The sequence below is a fragment of the Trichomycterus rosablanca genome, chromosome 6, assembly GCF_030014385.1.
Source record: "Trichomycterus rosablanca isolate fTriRos1 chromosome 6, fTriRos1.hap1, whole genome shotgun sequence".
In the NCBI taxonomy this organism is placed as follows: Eukaryota; Metazoa; Chordata; class Actinopteri; order Siluriformes; family Trichomycteridae; genus Trichomycterus; species Trichomycterus rosablanca.
Window position 1 is genome coordinate 27,710,409 of NC_085993.1, and position 25,918 is coordinate 27,736,326.

At 39.1% G+C, this 25,918-nt stretch overlaps 1 protein-coding gene across 3 annotated transcripts in view; it reads left to right on the forward strand.

Moving 5' to 3' along the window:
* Positions 1 to 25,918, forward strand: part of tns1a (tensin 1a) — a 116,443-nt gene that overhangs the window by 50,575 nt on the left and 39,950 nt on the right. For all 3 annotated transcript variants that reach the window (XM_062997635.1, XM_062997636.1, XM_062997634.1), the window contains 4 exons: positions 2,612 to 2,687; positions 3,980 to 4,109; positions 4,208 to 4,273; positions 4,685 to 4,801. In XM_062997635.1, the coding sequence (XP_062853705.1) occupies positions 2,612 to 2,687; positions 3,980 to 4,109; positions 4,208 to 4,273; positions 4,685 to 4,801 (389 nt within the window). The remainder of the gene's footprint in view (positions 1 to 2,611; positions 2,688 to 3,979; positions 4,110 to 4,207; positions 4,274 to 4,684; positions 4,802 to 25,918) is intronic.

Here is a 25,918-nt window from a genome sequence, read left to right on the forward strand (position 1 = left end):
TTCAACCACAGTATTGTTATACTGTATTCTTGCAGGCGCAGGACTTTACCTTGTGCTTTACTTACAAGGCGCGACTCGCCCAGCTACCACCCATAAGTGACTGGCCTTGTTAAATATATCCAAGGGCTTAGCAAAAACCACAATTACTTAATTGCAAGGGTGATATTGGGGTTGATCTGATGGTAATCTATACCTGTTTGTTTGCGACTTTGGCAGCTGCAATGACAGGGCCAGTATTTTTATCCTTTTTAAATGGCTGATGGGATTCCCTGTTCTCTGTTACCAACTTGCCTCTTTATTTGTCTCCCTTTCCTCTTACAATTACATTATTATTATTAGGGATGCATCAATACCATTTTTTCCCAACCGAGTACGAGTACAAGTACATGTATTTTTGTACTTACCGATACCAATACCCAGAGCCGTAGATAGAGTTGCGACACTCCTTGATCTCGCCGCTACGCGGTCACGTGGTTCATGTACCCCTCCGATAGTTCCAAACAAACCCGGCGCTGTCATGTTCTCATATGGGACAGGCAGCAGTGAATGAAATATTAAACGCTAAATAATAAACATTCGTACAATTTCTGGGTATTTTCAACTGCGTTTACATTTACTGCATCTGCTTTAATGTCAATTTGGTATATAAAGTGGAAGATTGATGTTTATAATGACTTGTTAATAGGTCGTTCTTGTTAACACACAGTACATTATATTAGCATACATTACGATATCATTAAGTAGTAGAGACAATATACAGTACAGAGATTAAAGTTTTTTTATGTTTTGTTTTTTACATAAACTAATCTCCCTTCACTTTCCTGAGGATTCATAATAATAATAATTTTGGCTAAACACTAAGCCATGTGGCTGGATTCATAAGGTTTACCTGCACTGAATGAACAGATTCATAAACACACTACCGTACCATTAACATTATAGTGCAGGTACATGAAATAGCATTAAGTCATGTCTTATTTCATGAGTGATTAATCATTGATTCCTACATGTAATACATGAATGAATTCATTATGAATATGCACAAGTTCATTTTGTCTAATGTAAGTGGTGGACAAGGTACACAAACCATGTAGTAAGGTAAAATATTACTCCAGTAAAGTAGTAGTAAAAGTAAAAATACTCTTTACCTCCACTTGAGTAAAAGTGCTAAAGTATTTACCTTCAAATGTACTTAAGTATGAAAGTAAAAGTAGCATGATTTGTTATGGCTCTAATGTTTTATTATCATTTCTGTAAGAAGACTCTTGATTAATCAACTCATTTTAAGTGAAAAGACTACTGTCATTAATTTATCTTAACTGACTAAGCTAAATTGGGTTATACCTATTAATTAAGATAAACATGTAACATTTAGTGCTGAGCAAATGCTAAACAATCACAGTATTAAGTATATTAATGACATCAAATTCATTATTTTTTTTAAAACAAAGCAACAAACAGCTGAAAATGCTTGATAAGTAGTGGAAATGAATGGGGCTCTATGGGTTGTTTGGAACTTTTGAGCAGCCCACGATGCGGAAGCTGCGCAGAAAAAATGTCCTGCCCTCTTTACAATGGTTCCCTATGGGAGTGTCGCCACTCTGTTCTCTCTACCGCTCTGCCAATACCTATTTAGAATACCGTTTTTTTTTAAACAAAAACACACGTGACAAGTGACGAGAAGTTTAATGATACCACGTCCAAAAATGCACGTCAACAAGTAGCGAGTGATCAAAGTGTTTGTGCGCTGATGTGATGAAATCAAGGAGGAAAAATAAATGAATCTGAGTGGATTTGGCAACACGAATAGCATGGATTGTTCTGTAGTGAGTTGGAGGTTAATAAATATTTTTGCAATGTTGGTGTTTTGTTGTTATGTTTTGTAGAGAACGATCATGTCAGAAATACTGTAAAACGTGTGTGTGCCAGTGTATTCTGATATAAACTATATTAAGCCCCTGTCCCACCTGTTTACACTCCTCTCCTGCGTTTCCCCTCGCACCATATCCTGCGTTCTTGTTGGCTGTTCGACATGTCACTCATTCCCAGTCGCACATCTCAGATCAGATATCTGACGTGCTAGAAAACTCGATCCGGTCGGCGAGCGGTCGGCGAGCCAGTCGGATCGAGTTGTTGGATAGTTCACACTTAGCGATCGAGAGCCAAGTTTTGATCGCCGAGTGAACGCCGAGTTGCTCCCGAGCCGGCAAATCTAGCGCCGACCAGTCGCCGAGCGAAAATCAGGGCAAAAATCGTGTAGTGTGAACTAGGCATAACGCAGCAACGTGCACTAGGCACACGGTATCGGATGTTTAGTATCGGAGCCTCGTTTGCGAGTACGAGTACAAGTCATGCATCTCTAATTATTATTATCCCTTTTGTCACCCAAAAGTCTTTTCACTTTCCAAATTAATAGCTTTTACAGAACCAGTGGGATTATATGAGGTTACATTTTCATAACCACATTCCTTATGTGAATTTAATGAATGATAATCATTTATGCACTTTTTCATAGAGTACTAGGTGAGTTAGAGTACTAAGCTTTTACTCATTTTTAGTGGTTCTTAACTCGTGTGTTCAGAAATCTAATTTCTGTTCTCTTTCTTAACAGTAATGTACAAGGGGACAGTCATACAAGCATCTGCATCACTATCGAACCAGGCCTGCTGCTAAAAGGAGATATACTGGTAAAAAAAAAAATTAAATGTGGACATGAACACGAATTATTAGAATTTTCATTTTAAACTCATTTTTACCATTGTTCAGGGCCCAGTAATAGTAAACAAAGGCAATTTTACTTGTTGTATATGTATATTTTCTTTACTTGATTTGCATCTGGTGAATAAACATTTGGCTTTACATCATATTTAAATTCAACTAGAGTGAATTTAAAACATAGCTGCTTAGAATACTACCAAAACAAGCTCTTCATGAGCGCTTCCTCCTAAAGGAATAGATTGACCTATATAATTTAAACCAAGCTTGTTCCCTCTCTAATGAGTCTTTATTTTCACCCACCAGTGAAAATTTTTTTAGTCTTAACAAAAGTCTTTTTACTTATAGATAGGTGACAAATTAATGAAAACAAGTATGTTAGTTAAATGCTGGGCAGTCACAAAGGAATAAAGTATCTTAGTTAAATGCATACGTCTCTGGAACTGTACTCTAGGCATGGCTCAACATTCTTTAAAAAATATATTATATTCATTGGTGTTAGTAAAAGCACAGTTTAAAAGGCCTGATCACATCAGGTTTTTGTTTGTATAAGTTCTTTAAAGTTTTAATTTGTTCAGCTTTAACTTGTAAACTCATGTCTCCTACCATTAGGACAATTGATCTGGTTTATAGACTGATGCTAGGGTGCTTAATGAGACTTAATATACAAACTATTGACTGACTACAAATGATTAATTACAAATGTAGCCATTGCATTTCATTGCGTAGACAATTGACTGTTTCTGATTGAGGGTTTTGAACTTGCAATAGCTTGTTTGTTTGTTTGCTTATCAGGATTTTAACGTCATGTTTTACACTTTGGTTACATTCATGACAGGAACAGTAGTTACTCATTACACAAGGTTCATCAGTTCACAAGGTTATATCAAACTCAGTCTTGGACAATTTAGTGTCTCTAATTCACCTCACTTGCATGTCTTTGGACTGTGGGAGGAAACCGGAGCACCCGGAGGAAACCCACACGGACACAGGTAGAACATGCAAATGCCACACACAAAGGACCCGGACCTTCTTGCTGTGAGGCGACCCCACTTAGCCACCGTGTCGCCCTGATATAGCTTGAAAATATTTTGATAATAATAATGATATATTTAAATAACTTTTTATACTTATAAAACAATTCAGTGATCCCTCATGCTCTGTGGATTGGTTAATTAGCACAGAAACTTACCGTCATGTAAATTAGTCAGAAACTTTCTTTTTATTAGTGCCAGTGTAATTTTCTTCATTCTTGATTCTGCAGTTAAAGTGTTACCACAAGCGCTATCGCAACCCCAGCAGAGATGTGATCTTCAGAGTTCAGTTCCACACATGTGCGGTACATGACTTAGGGGTGGTTTTCAACAAGAATGACCTGGATGAGACATTCAAAGGTTCAAAACATCTTTTTGCTTTAAAAATATCACAATTTGTCTTCTATAAGTCTGCAGAGCAAAAGTTCTGAACTGATCATCAAAAATTGTTTGAACAGATGACAGATATCCTGAGGATGGAAAAGTGGAATTTATTTTCTCTTTTGGACCAGAAAAGATGAGAGGTAAGCATCATTTTTACACTTTTGTTTTAGTCATTGCTAAGAGTTTGTCTTAAAAATATGATGTAAACAAACCCAGTAGACTTAGGGTAATTCACTGTATGTGCTGGATGCTCTCTGTGGATGGATCTAGTGTTATTAAGTTGCAAAATGTATTTATTTACTTTATTTTTATTTTATTTATTTTTTTGAGAATATTAGAGATACATTTATGGCATGTTTGTGACTTAATTGTTAAGTCAATACTTTTAAAATATGATCTGTAAAAAATCTCACTGTAAAAAATAAGCATAATCAGAGGTTATTTTGCACTGCTTACATTTACAAAAATATTCCATTTTACTTTGTTTGATTTGTGCAATATCATGCAACATTAGTAGAACATAATTACCACATTTATGTTCTCTCTCTCAGGACTGGATCATCTGGAGAATGGTCCTAGTGTTTCTGTGGATTACAATACCCAGGATCCCCTCATCCGCTGGGACTCCTATGAAAACTTCAATAGGAGATGTGAGGACAACACTGATGGTAAATATCATATAAAGACTATACTGGTGCTTTCTACGCTGTCAGCTACACTGTGACCATAAAATGTAATTATTATTATTATTATTTTCTTTGGGTCAGTCTTTTATTTTATTTATTTATTTTGGACTTTCCATACCAAAACCATAGGTATTATTATAAAGTTAGTGGTCTCCTGCCACAGATTGGCATCCTATCCAGGGCATATTCATGCTTTCCTTACAGTGTTTTTATGTGGCATCAGATTCTAAACAGGAGAACATGAGAGACGTGGGCTTCATTATATAGCTCTGAAGTCAGCTGTGGCACATGTAGCAGAAATGACTCTGACCACTGTAATGTGTTGTTCGTTTGGGACTATAATGGGCCGATCTGCACTTTCTGTCCCAGGAGAAAGTAGTCAAAGGTGATCAATCTGTTATAGAGCCCCACCTCCCTTAGGAATCTGGATCAGATCTGGGTCAAGGATTTGTCTGCTGGGACCCAAGATCATTCTTCTTGACTGTATTCTTCTCAGTCTTTTATATATTAGTTGACACCTTTCACCCTGCACATATTAAGCAGGTGTTTGACTATGTAGGCTGCACAAAGTATCAGCTTGAAGTGCAGGACATGCAAGGTAGGGTTAATCTGCATAGACTTGGGGAGCTGCAGTCTGTTGGAGTTCTGATGATCACTTCTAAGCATCTTAAAAAGTCCCACCTACCTGGGACCTGACTTTTTAAACTTTAGGAAAAGAGGAAGGTCTTTGGCAGATGACCAAACTTTGCCTAAAACAAAAAAATGGTCAAAGGGGCAGTTCTAGAGGCGGTCACAGAGAGGACTTTGTAAGCTTTTTTCCAAGAGTCTTGCTGGGTGAAAGCTGATGTCTGCTGTGGAAACATGAGCAGAGGGTACCTGAACTGGCACTCAAAAAGTGGCATACCAATGGAGGAGTGGCACGGGGTATTACATGCATACTTTGCCCAGAGCAGATGTTTGGACCAGGAGATGGAATTGTTTAAGGCATTGGAGCATTTCATCTTGGTCATGGTTTAGCTTATCTGGCTGCCAATTGAATTAAGGGTGGAATCCAGATAAAAGGCTGACAGAGGCCCCTAAAAGTTGGCAAAAGGCTTTCCACAGCTGGCTTGTAAACTGGTGTCATAGACCATCTTTTCTACAATGTCGTCTACTGTCCCTGTGAGTAAGGGGAGTTTATTTGTCTTGATGAACTTGTAAGTCTACATAAACCACTTAACCATGGCGTGGATAGCCGACTGTCTTGGAATGGTGGCAATCCTTTAATAAAAACTAGGGAAAGGAGGGTCCATGGGGATGTAGTAGTGTTCTCGGGTCCTTGTTGTGGGCGCATACACTGATCAGCCATAACATTAAAACCACCTCCTTTTTCTACACTCACTGTCCATTTTATCAGCTCCACTTACCATATAGAAGCACCTTGTAGTTCTACAATTACTGACTGTAGTCCATCTAACTCTCTGCATGCTTTTTTTAACCTGCTTTCACCCTGTTCTTCAAATGGTCTGAACCACCACAGAGTAGGTATTATTTGGGTGGTGGATCATTCTCAGCACTGCAGTGACAATGACATGGTGGTGGTGTGTTATTGTGTGTTGTGCTGGTATGAGTGGATCAGACACAGCAGCGCTGCTGGAGTTTTTAAATAAAGTTTTTAAATCCACTTACTGTCCAATCAGGTCCCCATTGGGCTATTGCTGGGATCAGTCTCCTTTCACTGAGACTCTTTGAGCCCAGAAAGTATTTGGGATACCGGAATAATGGGCAACCTGGGGGATATGAGATTAGAAGCTCCCACTGTTTTGAGATGGAGTCCTACCTAGCATTCTTCATGCTGGGGCAATAAGAAAGAAGGCAATTAAATCAGCCGAAGAACAATGCCCACCTAGCCTGGCAAGGATCAAGACACTTGGCATCCTGAAGTTCTAGTTGTCAGTCAGAATTAAAATTGGCTACCTCTAATTAGTGCCTCCACTCCTCAAGAATGAGAATGACTGCTAGCAGCTTCTTGTTCTTAATGTCACTGGGACAGGTGGAAAGAAATATATGTGCAATGGGGTTTATTTTTAGGCTCTGCTTATTGGGAAAGGACTGCACCAAGATGTCTGTCTTGACAATGAAAGGGACTTTGGAGTTGTGCAGTTTAAGCACTACTGTTGTTCTGAAGCATTTATTTAGCTTGTAAACAGCCCCCTGGGACTCTACCAACCACTGAAACCTACTCAAATTTTAGTGACTGGTTACGTGTCCATGGTGGTGCTGAAACGGCAGATAAACCACCCAACAAAATTGGTGAAGCCAAGAAAACATTGGACCAGCCAAACCAAGGTGGTTTGAGGCCACTCACTAATAGCCTTGTTTTTGAATGGAGCCATCTGCAGGCTGCCCCAGGATACAACAAATACAGAGCGGGGTGAAATTGGGACTTCTGTAGCTTGATATACAGGTGGTTTTCCAGGAGCACTTCCAGGAGCTTCTTACTAAGATACAGATGTCATCAAGATAGACAAATGATATGCCGAAAGATGACTGGGACATTAATGACTCTGAAGGGCATCACACTATATTTATAATCGCTAAAGCCTCCTGGATTTTCCAGTCCATGGTCATTTGGGGCAGACAGAAAAAAAACCAATTATATGGGAAGTGGGGTGAGGGAGCTTGGGCCCTGGATTTGCTAAAGACAGCACAGAGGTACATTGGGGGATGACCATCAACAGGGCTATTTCTTGAAACGTTTATGCCAAAAATGTGCTCTTAGTTTCTCTTTTAGGCAAGTTCTCTGAAAAGTGGCCCCCAGAGTGAAACCAAACAAGTGCACCACTCGTTCTGGGGTTGTGCTATTGAAGCCACGTAAACCCTAGGATAAGTGCCAAATCCAGAATTTAGGCAAGGAGAAGCCAGACCTGTTCCACATGGTTGCCCAGTCATAAAGTAATAGGGCAGTTCTGCCAGGCAACCGGTCCAGTTGCAACAGTTACCCATCAATGGTAGTATTGGGCAATAGAGCCTTCAACGGCATTAATAAAACTTTTACTGCTACAGAACACTTGGTGTTTTACCTGTTGGAATCCTTGTAAGAGGAAAATACCTCTAAGGTCCAGGGACTTTTTTAGGTTTATCAAAGTTATCCCCTCCGTGAAACAAACCCTGCCTTTTAAATTGAACTCCTACATGGGAAGGAATGCTTTTCCACACGGTCCCGTTAAGTGCCGGACCCCGACATGGGTAAAGGAAGATTGGTTATCCAATCTTCAAAGAGTCAAAGCCATTTTGAGTTCCAGGTTTTGTTAAACAGCCTTTGAGTCATCCTTGGCACATTTGCGGTAATAAGCACTGTAAACTCTGGGATATGTAGTCCTCCCTTTGGAATAGTAATCTTTACACCAACTACAGGTTTAAATCATACATTATGGGTAATAAGACATTTTAAACCAGCTATTGCACAACAGAGTAATTGGATAACACTTCGCTCTGCATCTTGCTGTGGCTTAGTGATTGGCAGCGCTCCTAGATTTTGGGTTGCAAAGACTGGCAGATGCTTTTGAAAGAGAAATGTTGATACCGCTATTAAGTTACCTTTAGTGTTGTTAGGCATTTAAATGGCATACGTTACATTGCCAAAAGTATGTGGACACCCTTGTTAATATTGGGCTATAGGTATTTCAGTCTCAATTAACTGTTTGCTTCTTACTTTGTAGCAAAAGTTTGGGAACAACTTTTTTTTTTTCTGTTCCAGTATGACTGTGCCCCTGTGCACAAAGTGAGATGCATAACAACATGGTTTGACCAATTGGCTGGGTTTGGAGAAACTCCAAAGTCCTGCACAGAGCCCTGATCTCAAGCAGTTGAACACCATTGGAAATTATTGGACCATTAATCGCAAAACATGTTACCCTTATTGAGCAATAATTTGCTCCAAGAAGTGTTCACACCTTGAAGTGTTTATATTTATCAGAGTTTCCTGCTCCTAGATTTGCAAGCTACTCTGTTGGCAACCTGATTTTTCTGGAACTGGAGTCTTCCTAGTCTGGTTTTCTACTGGCATATGAGGCCAGCACATTTTTCTGGGAACTCTGGGAATGATCTTTTTCCGGGAACTCAACCAGTGTTGTGCCACTTTTCTGTTGTCATAAAGGAACTACCCTGGAAGAGTGAGCTACCCAGAGGTGGTGTGACAGCAGTTTTTCGGGCAAGACCCTACATTTAAACCCACATTGGGTGCAGACTACACCAGTTGCCATAGCTACTTAGGCAAACTTAGAAATTTGCAGCCTGTGCAGCCTAGAAATTCTAAATTTGATACAATATGTATGTGAAACAAAGACACAAAATCATAGAAATCTACCTGTCTGGAAAATGTTACAAAGCCACTGCTAAGGCTATGAGACTCCACCTAACCATTGTGAGAGCCATTATCCACATATAGAGAACAATGTAGAACCTTCCCAGGCGTGGCTGATTTACCAAATTGTTATAAAGAAAACATACATGACTCATCCAGGAGGTCGCAAAAGAACCCGGATAAACATCTGAAGTACTGCAGTCCTCAGTTAGGGTTGAAAAGACACTGGGCAAATGGTATATATGGGAAAGTAGCAAGGCGCAAATCACAACACAAAGGCTTTACTTGTATTTGCAAAAAAATAAATAAATAAATAAAAATACTGCATTTCACCATAACAACATTATAGAAACAGTCAGACATGGTGGTGGTACTGAAGGGGTTAGCAACCTATGACATGCATGCCAGAGCTAGTACATGAGGCATGTTTGCCTGGCACACTGATTTGTGAGAGTAAATAAATCAGGGCTGCACCTTATTGGTTAGATCCTTCCTTACAGCAAGCAGTTAAGTTACGGTGAAGCAATTTACACTTGGTATGTAGGCTAATCAACGTGTCAGGAGTGAGTCAGCTTTAAGTTCTTGCAAACTCAGTATAATATGGCAGCTAAATGTGCAAAAGTGGATGTTTGTTCATTTCAGCAGGAGTGGACAAATATGTATGTAACAAAAACACCGGGCTGTGTGTGCTGCCAAAGTGTTTGTCGGACATTTCGTGTGCATTGCTATTCTGATTAAAAACATTAAGAGAGAATGAGAATGATTTAAGAATAATGCACACAAAATGGAATTAAAGCAGTAATTTTAGGGTACACGAGACACTGTTCTTCAAAATGTAAGCCATGTAAAAAATTATGTTACACATACAGTGTATCACAAAAGTGAGTACACCCCTCACATTTCTGCAAATATTTCATTATATCTTTTCATGGGACAACACTATAGACATGAAACTTGGATATAACTTAGAGTAGTCAGTGTACAGCTTGTATAGCAGTGTAGATTTACTGTCTTCTGAAAAGAACTCAACACACAGCCATTAATGTCTAAATGGCTGGCAACATAAGTGAGTACACCCCACAGTGAACATGTCCAAATTGTGCCCAAAGTGTCAATATTTTGTGTGACCACCATTATTATCCAGCACTGCCTTAACCCTCCTAGGCATGGAATTCACCAGAGCTGCACAGGTTGCTACTGGAATCCTCTTCCACTCCTCCATGATGACATCACAAAGCTGGTGGATGTTAGACACCTTGAACTCCTCCACCTTCCACTTGAGGATGCGCCACAGGTGCTCAATTGGGTTTAGTCCATCACCTTTACCTTCAGCTTCCTCAGCAAGGCAGTTGTCATCTTGGAGGTTGTGTTTGGGGTCGTTATCCTGTTGGAAAACTGCCAGTTTTCGAAGGGAGGGGATCATGCTCTGTTTCAGAATGTCACAGTACATGTTGGAATTCATGTTTCCCTCAATGAACTGCAGCTCCCCAGTGCCAGCAACACTCATGCAGCCCAAGACCATGATGCTACCACCACCATGCTTGACTGTAGGCAAGATACAGTTGTCTTGGTACTTCTCACCAGGGCGCCGCCACACATGCTGGACACCATCTGAGCCAAAGAAGTTTATCTTGGTCTCGTTAGACCACAGGGCATTCCAGTAATCCATGTTCTTGGACTGCTTGTCTTCAGCAAACTGTTTGCGGGCTTTCTTGTGCGTCAGCTTCCTTCTGGGATGACGACCATGCAGACCGAGTTGATGCAGTGTGTGGCATATGGTCTGAGCACTGACAGGCTGACCTCCCACGTCTTCAACCTCTGCAGCAATGCTGGCAGCACTCATGTGTCTATTTTTTAAAGCCAACCTCTGGATATGACGCCGAACACGTGGACTCAACTTCTTTGGTCGACCCTGGCGAAGCCTGTTCCGAGTGGAACCTGTCCTGGAAAACCGCTGTATGACCTTGGCCACCATGCTGTAGCTCAGTTTCAGGGTGTTAGTAATCTTCTTGTAGCCCAGGCCATCTTTGTGGAGAGCAACAATTCTATTTCTCACATCCTCAGAGAGTTCTTTGCCATGAGGTGCCATGTTGAATATCCAGTGGCCAGTATGAGAGAATTGTACCCAAAACACCAAATTTAACAGCCCTGCTCCCCATTTACACCTGGGACCTTGACACATGACACCAGGGAGGGACAATGTCACATTTGGGCACAATTTGGACATGTTCACTGTGGGGTGTACTCACTTATGTTGCCAGCCATTTAGACATTAATGGCTGTGTGTTGAGTTATATATTTTTGAGTTAGCCTTTCACTAATGAAGAATACACTCACTATATGGTCAAAAGAATTTGGACACTGTTCAATGAACATGTTGGAGATCCCATTTAAAAAACAAATGGTTTTAGAGTGACCTTTATGTGATCATTTTTAGCTATAACAACAGCCGCTTTTCTGAAAAGGCTTCTTACAAGTATGTGGGAATTTGTGCCCATTTAGTCATTTGTACAAGAGCATTTGTTTGGATAGGCCCTGATTTTGGTCGAGAAAGCCTTAATTGATGGTCCAGTTCATTCCAAAGCTTTTTAGTGGAACTGAGGTCAGGGCTCTGTGAAGGTCAGTGGGTTTTTTTAAAACAAGCTTTTCTTCAGACCCTTGTGGTAGTTTGATGGTCTGGGACTGTTTTGCTTCTGCAGGACCTTGACGACTTTTCATAACTGATGAAACCGTAAATTCTGTGCTCTATCAGAAAATCCTGAAGTGGAATGTTCGTTCACCTCTGAATGGCTCAAAAAATATAAAGCAATCTTTTGGAGTAGCTCAGTCAAAGTTCTGACTTGAGTCCCACATAAATGCTGTGGCAAGACCTTAATCGGGAAATTCATGCTCGAAAAACCCTTTAATGTAGACAAAATAAATCAATTCTACAAAAAATAGTGGGTCAACATTTTTCCACAGCTATCTAAAAGACTCACTGCAAGTTATTGCAAATGTTTGATTGCAGTTATTACTGCCAAGGTTAGAACAACCTTTAGCAAGGTTTAGAGGAGCAGTTACTTTTTCATATGATTGATGTAGGTTTTGAATGAATCCTTGTGTAAAGTGTAACGTATATATAAAGGTTTATATAAGTTTTATATGTGAATATTAGTGAACTAAACCCTAACCATCCCCATGAGCCTAGCACCTTTTATAAATACAGCTGTGTTATTAAGCATATTAAAGTATATTTAACATTACTTAAGACTTGTAGGGTCCGGTCCATCAAATATGTCACTTCCCTTTGCTGCCACTGCCATAATGACCCTGCTCATACCTCCTGCCACACTTAGCTTTAAATAGTGACTGCTGAAATAGAGAAGGATGGAAACTGAAACTCCAGGGTCCCCTGTTAGGGAGGGTCATGTCAGAAGACCCCACAACAAGGCTCTACCTCCACCCCCACCCCTATGCCTCTTTCTCTTTTTTTTTTCCACATGGACAATGATTGAAACTGGATCTAGCTAGGCCACATTAAGTGGTAATGCGTAGATTAGGGAAATAAATTCCGGGTAAGCAGGACTGCCTTAGACATTTTAAAAATACTATTTAAAACTGAATGATATTTGACAAAATCGAGTTACAGTTTAATTATGCATTCAGTAATGAAACACAGCATGCTCTCACCTAAATAGCATACCAGTGTGCACTTCCTCTTTAAAAAAAACCCAAAAGGACAGACCTTGAGGTAACCAAATAAATGTCGTCATTTGTTAAATAAAGAGTCTTGGTAAAGTGCTGCTGTTTGCAATTTCCACTTAACTAAATGTGCCTTTTTGCAGCCAAAAGCTCTGCCAAGCCTTTCATTACATGTCAGGGCCACATGCAACACAGTGTGAACAGTGAATCAACTGGACCAGAACATACTGATCACATGGCCTGCTACTGCACACTGCAAGAATAGAAAGCCATCATCAGGGTCATTGTGACAAAGCAAAGTATTTTCTACAGCTGCTGCAGGCCTTCACCCCTAATCACTGCACTGCATTCCAGTAGTAAATACTCAAGATTTTTAAACGCTCAGTGGAAACACCATTGAACTGTTTCACCATCTAGGACCACCGTTTTTACTGACCAACTTAGTTGTATTTAGTAAATACTGAATTAGATTTCATACCTGGAACTCACTAAACTCACTTTTTACATTTATTTTAACCTTTATTTCATTGCAGACAGTATAAACCTTGTGTCTGGTCAACTTTACTTCATTTGTTAATATAAATTTATTCTTGCATTCCAGGCCTGTACCACATAAAAAAAAGTTGGTAATTAGTTAAAAAAAATAATGATGTGATTGGTGATTGTAATCATAATTTGGAACAGAAGCAGAATCCATAAAAGGCTGAGTCTTTATGGAGCAAAAAATAGGCAGATGATCTCCAGTTTGTCAACAACTATTTAAATGTCTTTGTGTCTATTTATAAAGGCACTAAGACCATCTAGATGACATTATTAACATCACAGAACTTTTTATACCACCAAATTAATAAGTTGCTGCAGTATTTTGACACTGCAAATTTAATATTTTTTTAAACCTCAAATTATTTTTTGTCCAACTTGATTATTAAAACACAAAATCTGCAATGACTGTCATGTGTTACAAGTGTATGCAGACTTAAAATATAAATATATATTTAATATGTAAAATATCCATGCAACTGCTTTTAATAATTGTATAGCACTGTAGCACAGCAGGTAGTGTGTATGCGATACTAGTTTCTGGTCCTGGGGACCTGGGTAAGAACCTTAAATCTGGTTATTGTATTTTTTTTTTTATCCATGTGGGTTTTCCCAAAACATTTTGGCCACCTTTCACCTACCAAATGGTGTAAGGGCCACTATTTGTTGCCCCACTGAAAATGTGTTTTCCTGTAGTGGATTAACGCCCTGTCTCGGGTGTATTTTGTGCCAACTGTTTCCAGGTTGTACTAGACCCACTGTGATCACCAGGTTATCTTATTTTTTCTATACACGTGAATAGTGCCAATACACATAAAACTAACAAAGTAAAATGCTCATTTAGGCTTAAACGTAAGTTTATGCCAAGTAATTACTACAAATGAGACATCCACACATCCTCTTCTTATTTATTATTTATTTATTAGGATTTTAACGTCATGTTTTACACACTTTGGTTACACTCATGGCAGAAACGGTACTTACTCATTACACAAGATTCATCAGTTCACAAATTTAATGTCAAACACAGTCATGGACAATTTTGTATCACCAGTGAACTTCACTTGCATGTCTTTGGACTGTGGCAGGAAACAGGAGCTCTCGGAGGAAACCCATACAGAATAGGGGAGAACATGCAAACTCCCCTCTCCTTATTAAAAAAAAAAAAAAACTATATAATTTGGACCAGTTTAAATTTCTTTGTATTTAAGCATTTAATGAACATACATATACATTTTTTTGCCATTTGCATATATCTCAGCCCTTTTTTTACAGGGAGTAAGCATCTTTGTTTATAACATGACAGTTCAAGAAAGTTTTTTCAGCTCAGTAAAAGCCTTTCTCTACTTGCCATTTTTAAACTCTAAATTGTGATTTTTTTTTTGTCCAGTTTCTTCCCAAATCTGATCTTTTAGTATGTTATCATTAAAACATCTTAATTGATCATACAGAGGACCTTTCATCTGATCAACTGTAGTGATCACAATTATTTATTTTTGTTTTACTGTACTTTAGTCAGTGAACAGAGCTTAACTAGGTAACCTAAGTAAATGCACCAATACCAAATTTAGACGGGATCAGAAGATCTGGCACTAGGCTCTAGATTCCACTGTGTAGCATTACGTCACTGACTGAGCAAGGTCTGGTTTTATTAGTACCCATAGCTTCATAGTTATGCATTGACATTGAGTTGTGATTTGAGGTTCATCTTTTTTTGTTATGAAGACCTCTGCTGAGGTCATATTATGACTTGGGCAGTGGTAGCTTAGTAAAGGACTAGTGATTACAAGGCCACTTGTTTATGCCCCACCACCGTGAAGCTGCCACTGTTGGGCCCCTGAGCAAGGCCTTTAATCCTAAATTGCTTGCTTTGTATGTGGTCACAGTTGTGAGTTGCTTTGGATAACAGCATTTGCTAAATTTAAATCTAATTATCAGAAGAATTAATAAAGGCTGAAAATCAGAAGAAGTCACAGATGTTTAGAATAAGGACCCTCAGGAGTCACAGTGATTGTCTAAGTTTAAATCTTATTTTTGCTATTGATTGCAGCTTGTCAGTACCCACACACAGGTATGATTGGCTGTGCCTGCAAGTGAGAGAAAAGGTTTCATTTCAAAATTTCATTGCCGCAATACAGTTGCAGCCTCTGTCTGGTTCAGGCTCTTGCATTAGCAATGGATGATCTGAAGAGCTTAGCATGTCTCTCTGAATGTGCCTCTCTTTGAGACTCTTTTGCACTCAGGTGAAAACATGCTGGAGACTACGCATGTTGGAGGTGGCACATGAGAAGCCTCAGCCCTTTCTGGCCAGAGTGGGGCCTTGCTATATTTCCTATAGACAGACTACTTTGAACTTTTTGTTCAAGATTGGTGACAAAATGTTCTTACTATGAAATGCTACATTTGCTTTTCATCAAACATAATGACAGTCAAAAAGGTTAGGTGTAGTGTGAAGGTGCTACGCCAGGACCTGGACATGTGCTCTCAGACAATGATGATAAGGAGAGTAATATAAGGTAGAAAAAAGCCAACATTTATTAAAACAGAGTTACAGGATGGGCTTAAAACAGCAGGAACAGCAGATGCGAGCACATGAGCATTTAGACAAATTACAATATTGCCAACATAACTAACTAGCCAAAATAACTAAAGATTGGTTTATGAAAAACAAAGAACTCTTGACCTACTAAAACTGTGAGTTCCTCAGAGGGGACTCATAACACTCTCATAACATTGGATATTGAATACAACTTGCCCAAGAGGAATGGGTAAAAGTTAAATTACAATAATGCAAGAATCTTATAACTACCTACAACTGATTAGCAAGTACTTATGTCTTTAATTATTTCTCTCCCCTGTTGATTGTTTTGTGTTTATCTTTATAAATAAGTACTTTTTTGGTTTTGTATTTGTAAGAGCAAAATGAAAAGACGTTATATGTAAGCATAAAAGGGAATCACACTATATATCTCCCACATCCATTGATAACAGGTGTATAAAATTAATTTTATAAAATTAAAAATATGTCTCCAACTTATCTTTAAATCATGACTGTACCCCTGTGCACAGAGTGAGGTTCATAAAGACATGATTTGACAGGTTTATTGTGGAGGACAGGTTCATTGTGACCTGCACAGCGCTCTGACCTCAACTCCACTGAACACCTTTGGGATCAATTGAAATGTTTATTGTGAGCCAGGCTTTCTTATGTAACATCGTCATCAGGATCAGTATCACTGAATGGGCACAAATCACACAGGTACATTTCACAAGAGAGCACTATTGGTGTCCACATACTTTTGGCTGCATACTGTATTTGCCTATGGCTAGTACTCCCTCTGTGTATGTGTATACATGCATGGGGGTGATTTTATGAGTGTGTTCGAAGGGTGCTCTGTGCTCACCAGGCCTTGTTTACTGCAGAGGGCTCCCATATTTGGCAGCTATGCAGCCATATAGCATTTTTAGAATGGCTGGGTAGGAATTTTGTGGCAGTGAGAGAGGGTAGAGAGAGAGAGGGTAGAGAGGATTGAGGAGAGAGAGAAAGGCAGTACTGTGAGTGTCTCAGATGTGTTCTGAAGTGTTCAACAATGCAGTGAGTAAAGTGAGGTTGGATTCATGGACTACACATAATGTACCACCATCACTGATACTCAAACAGGTACAGCTTCACTAGCCGGTGAGCAGTTTGTATGTTTGTTTGTGTTTGTGTAAGTGGATATTTGCTAATGCTCAGTGATAGCATATTCTTCGGGCTGCTCTTTGGTTTTGCTGATTAGAGAATGTGTGATCTCTTGAGAGTATGTGATGGTAATAGCACATTGTAGCTTTTTAAAGTGCCTGTGCTACTACAGTTTAGTACTTCTTCAGTAATGACCTGTTAATGTGTGTGTTAACTTTTATATGTATTTTATACTGGTTTAAAATGTTACACTATCTATATAAATTGCTTCTATTTTAAATATTTACATATTTGTTGTTCTATAATATTTGCTATTGTACATTCTATAACAGACTGCCTGTCCAGCACACTTTATTTTGAAGTTGTGTTGAATCAGTTTCTGGACAGCAACCATTATCCCTTTCTGAATCCATGCAGTCTCTATGGTCTGAATGGTTTAGATTAGTTACAGGAGGTTGTTTTTTCGACCTCTTTTTTAAGACCAGCTGAATAGGTTTGTTTCCATGTCAACACAAATGTTTACAATCAACAGACCAGATCCAGGATGCCCAGTTTCATGTGGTGGCCTACGGCTGTTCAAAACCTAAAACCCACTTTGGTTACTTTATCGCAATGTTTTTACCGGAATACTGAACAATCTGAAAAATATTGTTTATTATAAAATAGGTTCTTTTACTTTTATGTGCAAAAGTGTGGACTCCCCTGGTCAAATGTCATTTTATGTGCTAAACTATCTTAATTTAACCTTGTTCTCTCTCTGCAGATTATTTCTAATGAGAATAACATTAAGATATTTAATTATTTAGACCAAATAGACCAAATTTCTTCTATTTTTGATCATTTGTCACATTTTAATGGTTCAGATCTTTCAACTAATTTTAATATAAGATAAAGACAACAGGTATAAACACAAAATACAGAATTTCATTTATTGGGGATGAAGAATTGAAGATTTACAACCTAAAATCCCAAATAAGAAGAAATTTGGACAATTTGGAAAATGCAAAATAAAAATGCTATTTTTTTTTTTACATTTACATGATTTTTATTTCATTGGCGACAGAAGGAACCCAAAATTGTCTGGTCAGCTTAATTTTATTTGTAATTATATATCCATAGACCTGCAACACATTAAAAAAAAGGGATGGTAAAGAATTTACCACTTTGTAATGTTGCCATTCCTTTTCACAACCCTTAAACGATGTTTTGCAGAGAAAATACCAAGCAATTAAGTGTTTTAAGTGTTGTTTGTCCCATTCATACTGCAAACAAGGTTTGAGGTATGAAATAGTACAGGTTGTTCTTGCATTTTTCTCCACACATTGTTTTTTGGGGACCGTTTAGGACTGCAGGCTGGCTAGTCCAGTACCCATACCCACTTCTTCCGCAGCCATTCCTTTGTAATGTGTGCAGGATGTGGTTTTTCAATGTGGTTTTTTAATGTCATGGACATTCCTGAAAAATATGTCATCTTGATGGCAGCATACGTTGCGCTAAAATCTAAATGTACTTTGCATTAGTATAAATTATCTTTGTGAAAGACACTGACAGACCCTGGATTTTGGACTTGTTGCTGATAACAGCCTGTATGGTCCTTTTTGTCTTTGGTCCAAAGCACACAGCGTCCATTTCTTCTGAAATACTGATTTGTCAGACCACAATACATTCTCGTGGATACTGCTTTTGTTCCAAGTCATAATGACATTCAACTTTGGGGTCCACTATTGTCAGACAAGAACACAGGGCTACTCATTGAATGTTTTATGCCATATGTGTAAACATCATAGAAAATTGATTGAGATAAGATTGACTAAGAAAAAATCTGTATGATGACCCACATTAACAAAGTGATTGTATCTGGTGTGTAAATAATTTGTTGCCATTTTAGAAGTGCTCTGTACATGTAAACACTCAGCATTACATTATGTACAATTTGGGTTTGGTATTGCAAGACAATAAAGTCTGAATTTCTTAGCAAGAGTGCTTGCTAGATATAAGAAACTATGTGTGCATGTGTGTGTGTGCGTGCATGCTGCTGACAATGTTTTTCTCAGCGCTCACATGCTGTGACCATGCCTCAATTAGAGTACTGGATGACAACATGCTGAGCTGTAACAACAGGTTTGGAGCCCCTAAAGCTCCCCACCTACACCAGTTTTTACATCACTCACAGAATTAGTCTATGTATATCGGCTCTCTTTGAGTGCTTACTGTGTTTCCTTTTTTTAATCCACCAGTCAGTAAATGTCACACGATATGAACAGTCATCTCCACAATTATTGGCAATTATTACCCTAGTAAAGGTGAGTAAAAAGAGTTATTAAAAATTATGCATTAACTCTTTAACAGTGCTTCTTAGGGATTTTTTGCCTCTCTCACTATCCTGCACACGGTGCATGGGGGCAAAAAAGATCATCATCCCGAAAAGTTTGTCACAGTTCTAGTTGATTGGAATTTTTCAATAATTGCCCTGTAGATTTGAGAATTGTAGAATAGATATGAGTATAGATATGAGAATTGTAGATACAATAATTTTCAGGCAAGCAGCTATTTTTTTTATAGCCAACTAAAAGGACAACACACTTTTTGTGTTTCTTTTGTGTTTCCTATGTTAAAGAAGAGACTAAGAGAAGCAACTAAACTTAAAATGTAAATGTAAAAAAAAATCTGTTCCATTTTGCTTCTAAGAATATATAGGGTTGCCAATAATTGTGGCACTTATGGTTTGATAAGGGATTTGTCACTTTCTTTTTATTCAAACCCCTGTAGTGACATTACATTACTGTATTTATACGTGGGCATTTGGCATATGCTTTTATCGTAGGTATTTTAATCCCTGACTTACAGTTTAAAATTGAATCCAAGCAATTTATGGTTAGGAGCCCTATTCAAGGGCCCAACGCTGACAGCTTGATGGTGATGGCTTGAACCCTCAGCCTTTTGATCAACAGTCCAGTACCCAAAGGACATACTTGGCATCTATTAGAAGGGCAATGATGCCACTGATTTTAATTACAGTAATGCCTAGGCGTACCATATTTACTGAAGCATGGCCATCTGTCGTTCAGTAAAATATTTACCAGGTTTAAACTTTTCATTGATCCCATGACAATGTAAACATCCAGCAGCCAAGCAGAGACAGAAGTTGAGTCATTTGTGTCAGTAAAGGAAATTACGGAAAAAGCTTTTATCCAGAACTATTAAATCCAGCTCCTTATATTTTTACCTGACACAACAAACTAATTAAGGAATGTAACAGATTAAAGTTTATTTTTATAGTTTTTTGTATATGTAATAATATAACAGATTAAAGTCATAAATATGTTTGTGTATGCTATTATATTTTTGTAAATGCTTTGCAGACTCATAGCATGTTACAAAAGCATGTTTTAATTTTCATACAGTGGTGGCTCCTGCCAAATCTCTCAGGGGGGGCAATTGTTCCGATGATGGCCAAGGTGACCTGTTCAATGGGTAAATTAAAGCTTAAATAATTAACATCTTAAGTCAGTTTGCCCTCACAAATAACTTTGAACATGGAGAGAGACCACCTTTATTATTAATCATAAAATTCGGTAAAGACTTCACACTAACAATTTCATTCAGTCTTCATCAGATAGCATTTTATTTTAGGTGCAGCAGATCCAGAATAAAGATTGGCATCGGGGCTGATGTGCAATGAATAAAGAAGTACAATTAAACAATTGGAGAGATACAATAAGTGCAATCACAATTTAAAAATTACATTACTTACTTGTAATTTATGTGTAACTTATATGATTTTCCCCCCTTTGTTGATAATTGCTTGATGTTTAAATTTGGTCTGGGTGGCCCTAATTCTTTAGTTGCTAATTTATCCTGATTACTACGATGACTAAATGGCATTTCCCTTAATGACACGATTGAGTTGCTCCGAACTGAGGTAATGGTAGTCATGTTGACGAGATCGCTAGCTGCTCCAATTATCGCTACACCAGGTTATGGGCTAGCCCTCCCAGAACCCATACAGATTGTATTGCAGTGCAGTTCTACAGTTCGAAAAAAGGTGCCTTAATATGAGATCAGAGCAATCCGGGCAAATTTCAATCAGACTGAAATCGCCAAAAGGGGCGGTACTGTATGGTACACAACTCGACGCTGATTGGACTACGATATTCAGAGGCAAGACAGACTGTCCAGAACAGTCACAGCTAGTTGAACGTGATAGAAAAATTTCTTCCCTTTCGCCCTTTGGTGGTGCGTCGCCCGATCGCCTTAAGGAACGAGCCGCCCATGTCTTCATATACAGAATACAGAAAGAATTTCAAGCATTTTGTAAGATTTTGTGACAAATTAGTAAACATTTTACTAATGTAAGGTCCTACACTTCATTCAAAACTCTTTGTTATTAAAATAAATACAAGAAATGCCTTAAAAATGTAACCAATGACATTTAGAAACCTGTAAGATAAAACCAATGAAAATATAAAAGTGCGAAAACTTTTTGAAGATCTCTCGTATTAATAAAATATTAATAAAAGCATAACGTTAATACTACATATTTTGTACACCTGTTAGCAACTGAACAACTGAACTATATCAACTATATCAATCATATCAATTTATTAATTTACACTGATATGCATATTTTACTTACCTTGTTTTAAATATGCTGCATTTTGATGTTGAGGTCAGTGAAGAGATGAAAACCAGACTTAGCTACGGTAGCAATTGGACACGGGCCAACTGCAGTCCTCATTTCAGAGACAAGCTGTCATCAGTCCTGATTCACACAAGTAACATTGTTCCCTGTGGATCGGTTTTCTGTCTGGAGATACACTAATTTTCTTTCTCTCTCTTTCAGTTTCTATCTTAATCTGCCTGTCTACCTCTTTCCCCCTCTCTCTCCCACCTCATACTCTAACATCCCTTACTAGTGACATCACTGATCGGGACTAATGCCAGCTCCTGTTGCTAGTTGAATTTAGTCAATCTTGGCCAGGTAACAAACTCTGAGCATGTTTCAGTGGCCAGTGACTGTAAATAAACAGGTACTAGATGTTCAGGGGCATAATGCAACCAATCTGATTTCACAGCTTCGTGTCTATATACCATGTAGAGATTTTAGTTATATATATATATACAGTGTATCACAAAAGTGAGTACACCCCTCACATTTCTGCAGATATTTAAGTATATCTTTTCATGGGACAACACTGACAAAATGACACTTTCACACAATGAAAAGTAGTCTGTGTGCAGCTTATATAACAGTGTAAATTTATTCTTCCCTCAAAATAACTCAATATACAGCCATTAATGTCTAAACCACCGGCAACAAAAGTGAGTACACCCCTAAGAGACTACACCCCTAAATGTCCAAATTGAGCACCGCTTGTCATTTTCCCTCCAAAATGTCATGTGATTTGTTAGTGTTACTAGGTCTCAGGTGTGCATAGGGAGCAGGTGTGTTCAATTTAGTAGTACAGCTCTCACACTCTCTCATACTGGTCACTGAAAGTTCCAATATGGCACCTCATGGCAAAGAACTCTCTGAGGATCTTAAAAGACGAATTGTTGCGCTACATGAAGATGGCCAAGGCTACAAGAAGATTGCCAACACCCTGAAACTGAGCTGCAGCACAGTGGCCAAGATCATCCAGCATTTTAAAAGAGCAGGGTCCACTCAGAACAGACCTCGCGTTGGTCGTCCAAAGAAGCTGAGTGCACGTGCTCAGCGTCACATCCAACTGCTGTCTTTGAAAGATAGGTGCAGGAGTGCTGTAAGCATTGCTGCAGAGATTGAAAAGGTGGGGGGTCAGCCTGTCAGTGCTCAGACCATACGCCGCACACTACATCAAATTGGTCTGCATGGCTGTCACCCCAGAAGGAAGCCTCTTCTGAAGTCTCTACACAAGAAAGCCCGCAAACAGTTTGCTGAAGACATGTCAACAAAGGACATGGATTACTGGAACCATGTCCTATGGTCTGATGAGACCAAGATTAATTTGTTTGGTTCAGATGGTCTCAAGCATGTGTGGCGGCAATCAGGTGAGGAGTACAAAGATAAGTGTGTCATGCCTACAGTCAAGCATGGTGGTGGGAATGCCATGGTCTGGGGCTGCATGAGTGCAGCAGGTGTTGCGGAGTAACATTTCATTGAGGGACACATGAACTCCAATATGTACTGTGAAATACTGAAGCAGAGCATGATCCCCTCCCTCCGGAAACTGGGTCGCAGGGCAGTGTTCCAGCATGATAATGACCCCAAACACACCTCTAAGACGACCACTGCTTTATTGAAGAGGCTGAGGGTAAAGGTGATGGACTGGCCAAGCATGTCTCCAGACCTAAACCCAATAGAACATCTTTGGGGCATCCCAAGGTGGAGGAGCGCAAAGTCTCGAATATCCGCCAGCTCCGTGATGTCGTCATGGAGGAGTGGAAAAGCATTCCAGTGGCAACCTGTGAAGCTCTGGTAAACTCCATGCCCAGGAGAGTTAAGGCAGTTCTGGGAAATAATGGTGGCCACACAAAATATTGACACTTCAAGAACTTTCACTAAGGGGTGTACTCACTTTTGTTGCCGGTGGTTTAGACATTAATGGCTGTATATTGAGTTATTTTGAGGGAAGAATAAATTTACACTGTTATATAAGCTGCACACAGACTACTTTTCATTGTGTCAAAGTGTCATTTTGTCAGTGTTGTCCCATGAAAAGATATACTTAAATATCTGCAGAAATGTGAGGGGTGTACTCACTTTTGTGATACACTGTATATATATATATATCAGTGGCGATTTCTCTAAGACTGCAAAGGAAGCTTCCCCTAAAATGTCAAAAAGTAAATGGTCAAATATGTACAGTTGTGTTAACATTTCATTGACTACAAATGCGTTAGAACACGTTCATCTTGAAGACGAGTTCGTTCAGAATCAGCTACTTATCACAAATCGACTCGATTTTGTTAACTTATCTCATACATTCCCGGAGCGTCAATGCATTTACCCGCAGACGCTGAGCGTCTCTTTGCTTCTATGGGGCTGCATGGGAGGGACTTCGAAACTCGCCGGTCATTGGATAAATGCCACGATCTGGACGCTGAGCTTCTGCAAGATGATTGGAGGATCAGTCGAAAGGCTGAATCCCGTTTTGATTGACAGCTGTTGCTGGGAGCTTCAGTACCATCGCGGATTTTGCGAGTGAAGTCGGAAGACAAACTGCAACCCATTTCATGCCATTTTCTTGAAAACTAACAAAGGGGAGAATCTATACATTTATATATAAATAAATTGACAAATTTTATGATGTAAGCCGACAATGAGCTTCCCCTCTTTGAAAGACCAGCAGCCGCCACTGAATTTCTTCAGCTGTGTGAGGTTTGAAGGGTTTCTTGCATGCACAGCCTGTTTCAAATCACCCCACAGCATCTCAATAGGATTAAGATCTGGGCTTTGACTTGGCCATTCCAGAACTCCCCATTTCTTTCTTTTGAGCCATTCTTTAGTGGATTTACTGGAATATTTTGGGTCATTGTCATGCTGCATGGTCCACCTCCACTTCAGCTTCAGTTTTTGGACAGATGGTCTTACATTTTCCTCAAGCACCCTCTGATACAGTGAAGAATTCATCATGGATTCTTTAATGGAGAGCTTGCCAGGCCCTGCTGCTGCAAAGCAGCCCTGAACCATGACATTTCCACCTCCATGCTTCACAGTTGGTATGAGGTACTTGTGCTCTAATGCAGTGTTTGGTTTGCGGCAAACATGTCTTCTGTTACTGTGCCCAAATAATTCAGCTTTGGATTCATCTGTCCAAAGCACATTGTTCCAGAAGTCCTGGTCTTTGTCTAGGTGTTCTCTTTAGTCTTGCCCTGATGTTTTTTTTTTTACAGCAAGGGTTTCCTCCTTGCATACCTCCCATGAAAATCAAACTTGTGCAGTCTCTTTCTGATGGTCTTTACCCATCTTGCGGTCTGCTCTTGGGCTGAACTTGCTAGGATGGCCTGACCTGGCCATGTTGGCAGTTGTTTTAAATGTTCTCCACTTGTAAATTATTTTCTGGACAGTGGAATGGCTGATTTCTAATTGTTTTGAGATCCTTTTAAATCCCTTCCCAGACTCATGCATCTACAACTTTCTTTCTGAAGGCCTCAGAGAGCTCTTTAGATCTCACCATGGTGATACCACTCACTTCAACAATCAAGAGCAAACCAAACTAATGTCTGAGGTTTAAATAAAACTCCAATGTCCTCTAACGATGGTCTAATCATTGCAGCTGATTACACTCACCAAGCGCCAATAGGTGTATTAGGTAAGTAATTAGTTTAAAACTATAGTGGATCAAAACAATATTCAAATTATAGTTTAGTCTTGACAGACTATTTTGTGGAATTCCACTTTTCACTTTGATGTCTATACTGGCTGCCTGTTGAGAAAGTGGCATGTGGACCCTTTGTCATTGGGTGCAGTGCCTTTGTATTACTAATTCAAATTGTTTTGTTTATATAGTCCTAATCATTTTTCAGATATCTCTAGCATCTGTTTTATTCTTACCAGGGTTACCATGGGCCCAGAGCATGTTCCAAGATCATTGAGTGCACGGAGGAAAAAAATACACTGGAATAAAAAAAAAATAATAATAATAATGTACACTTACTTACACATAAGACAAGTTATAATAGTAACTCCACCTACCAACAAGTTATTGGATGGTTGAGAAACCACATTAGAGTATGTGGTGTGTGCTATTTAAATGTTCCAGACTGCATGGCGTTGTGTAGTGTCTGGATGTGTGTATCTGATCCAGAAGTATGTCATAGCCCAGAATATAAACTTGGTGTGTATAAACGCCCCGCAGACGGTCATGCT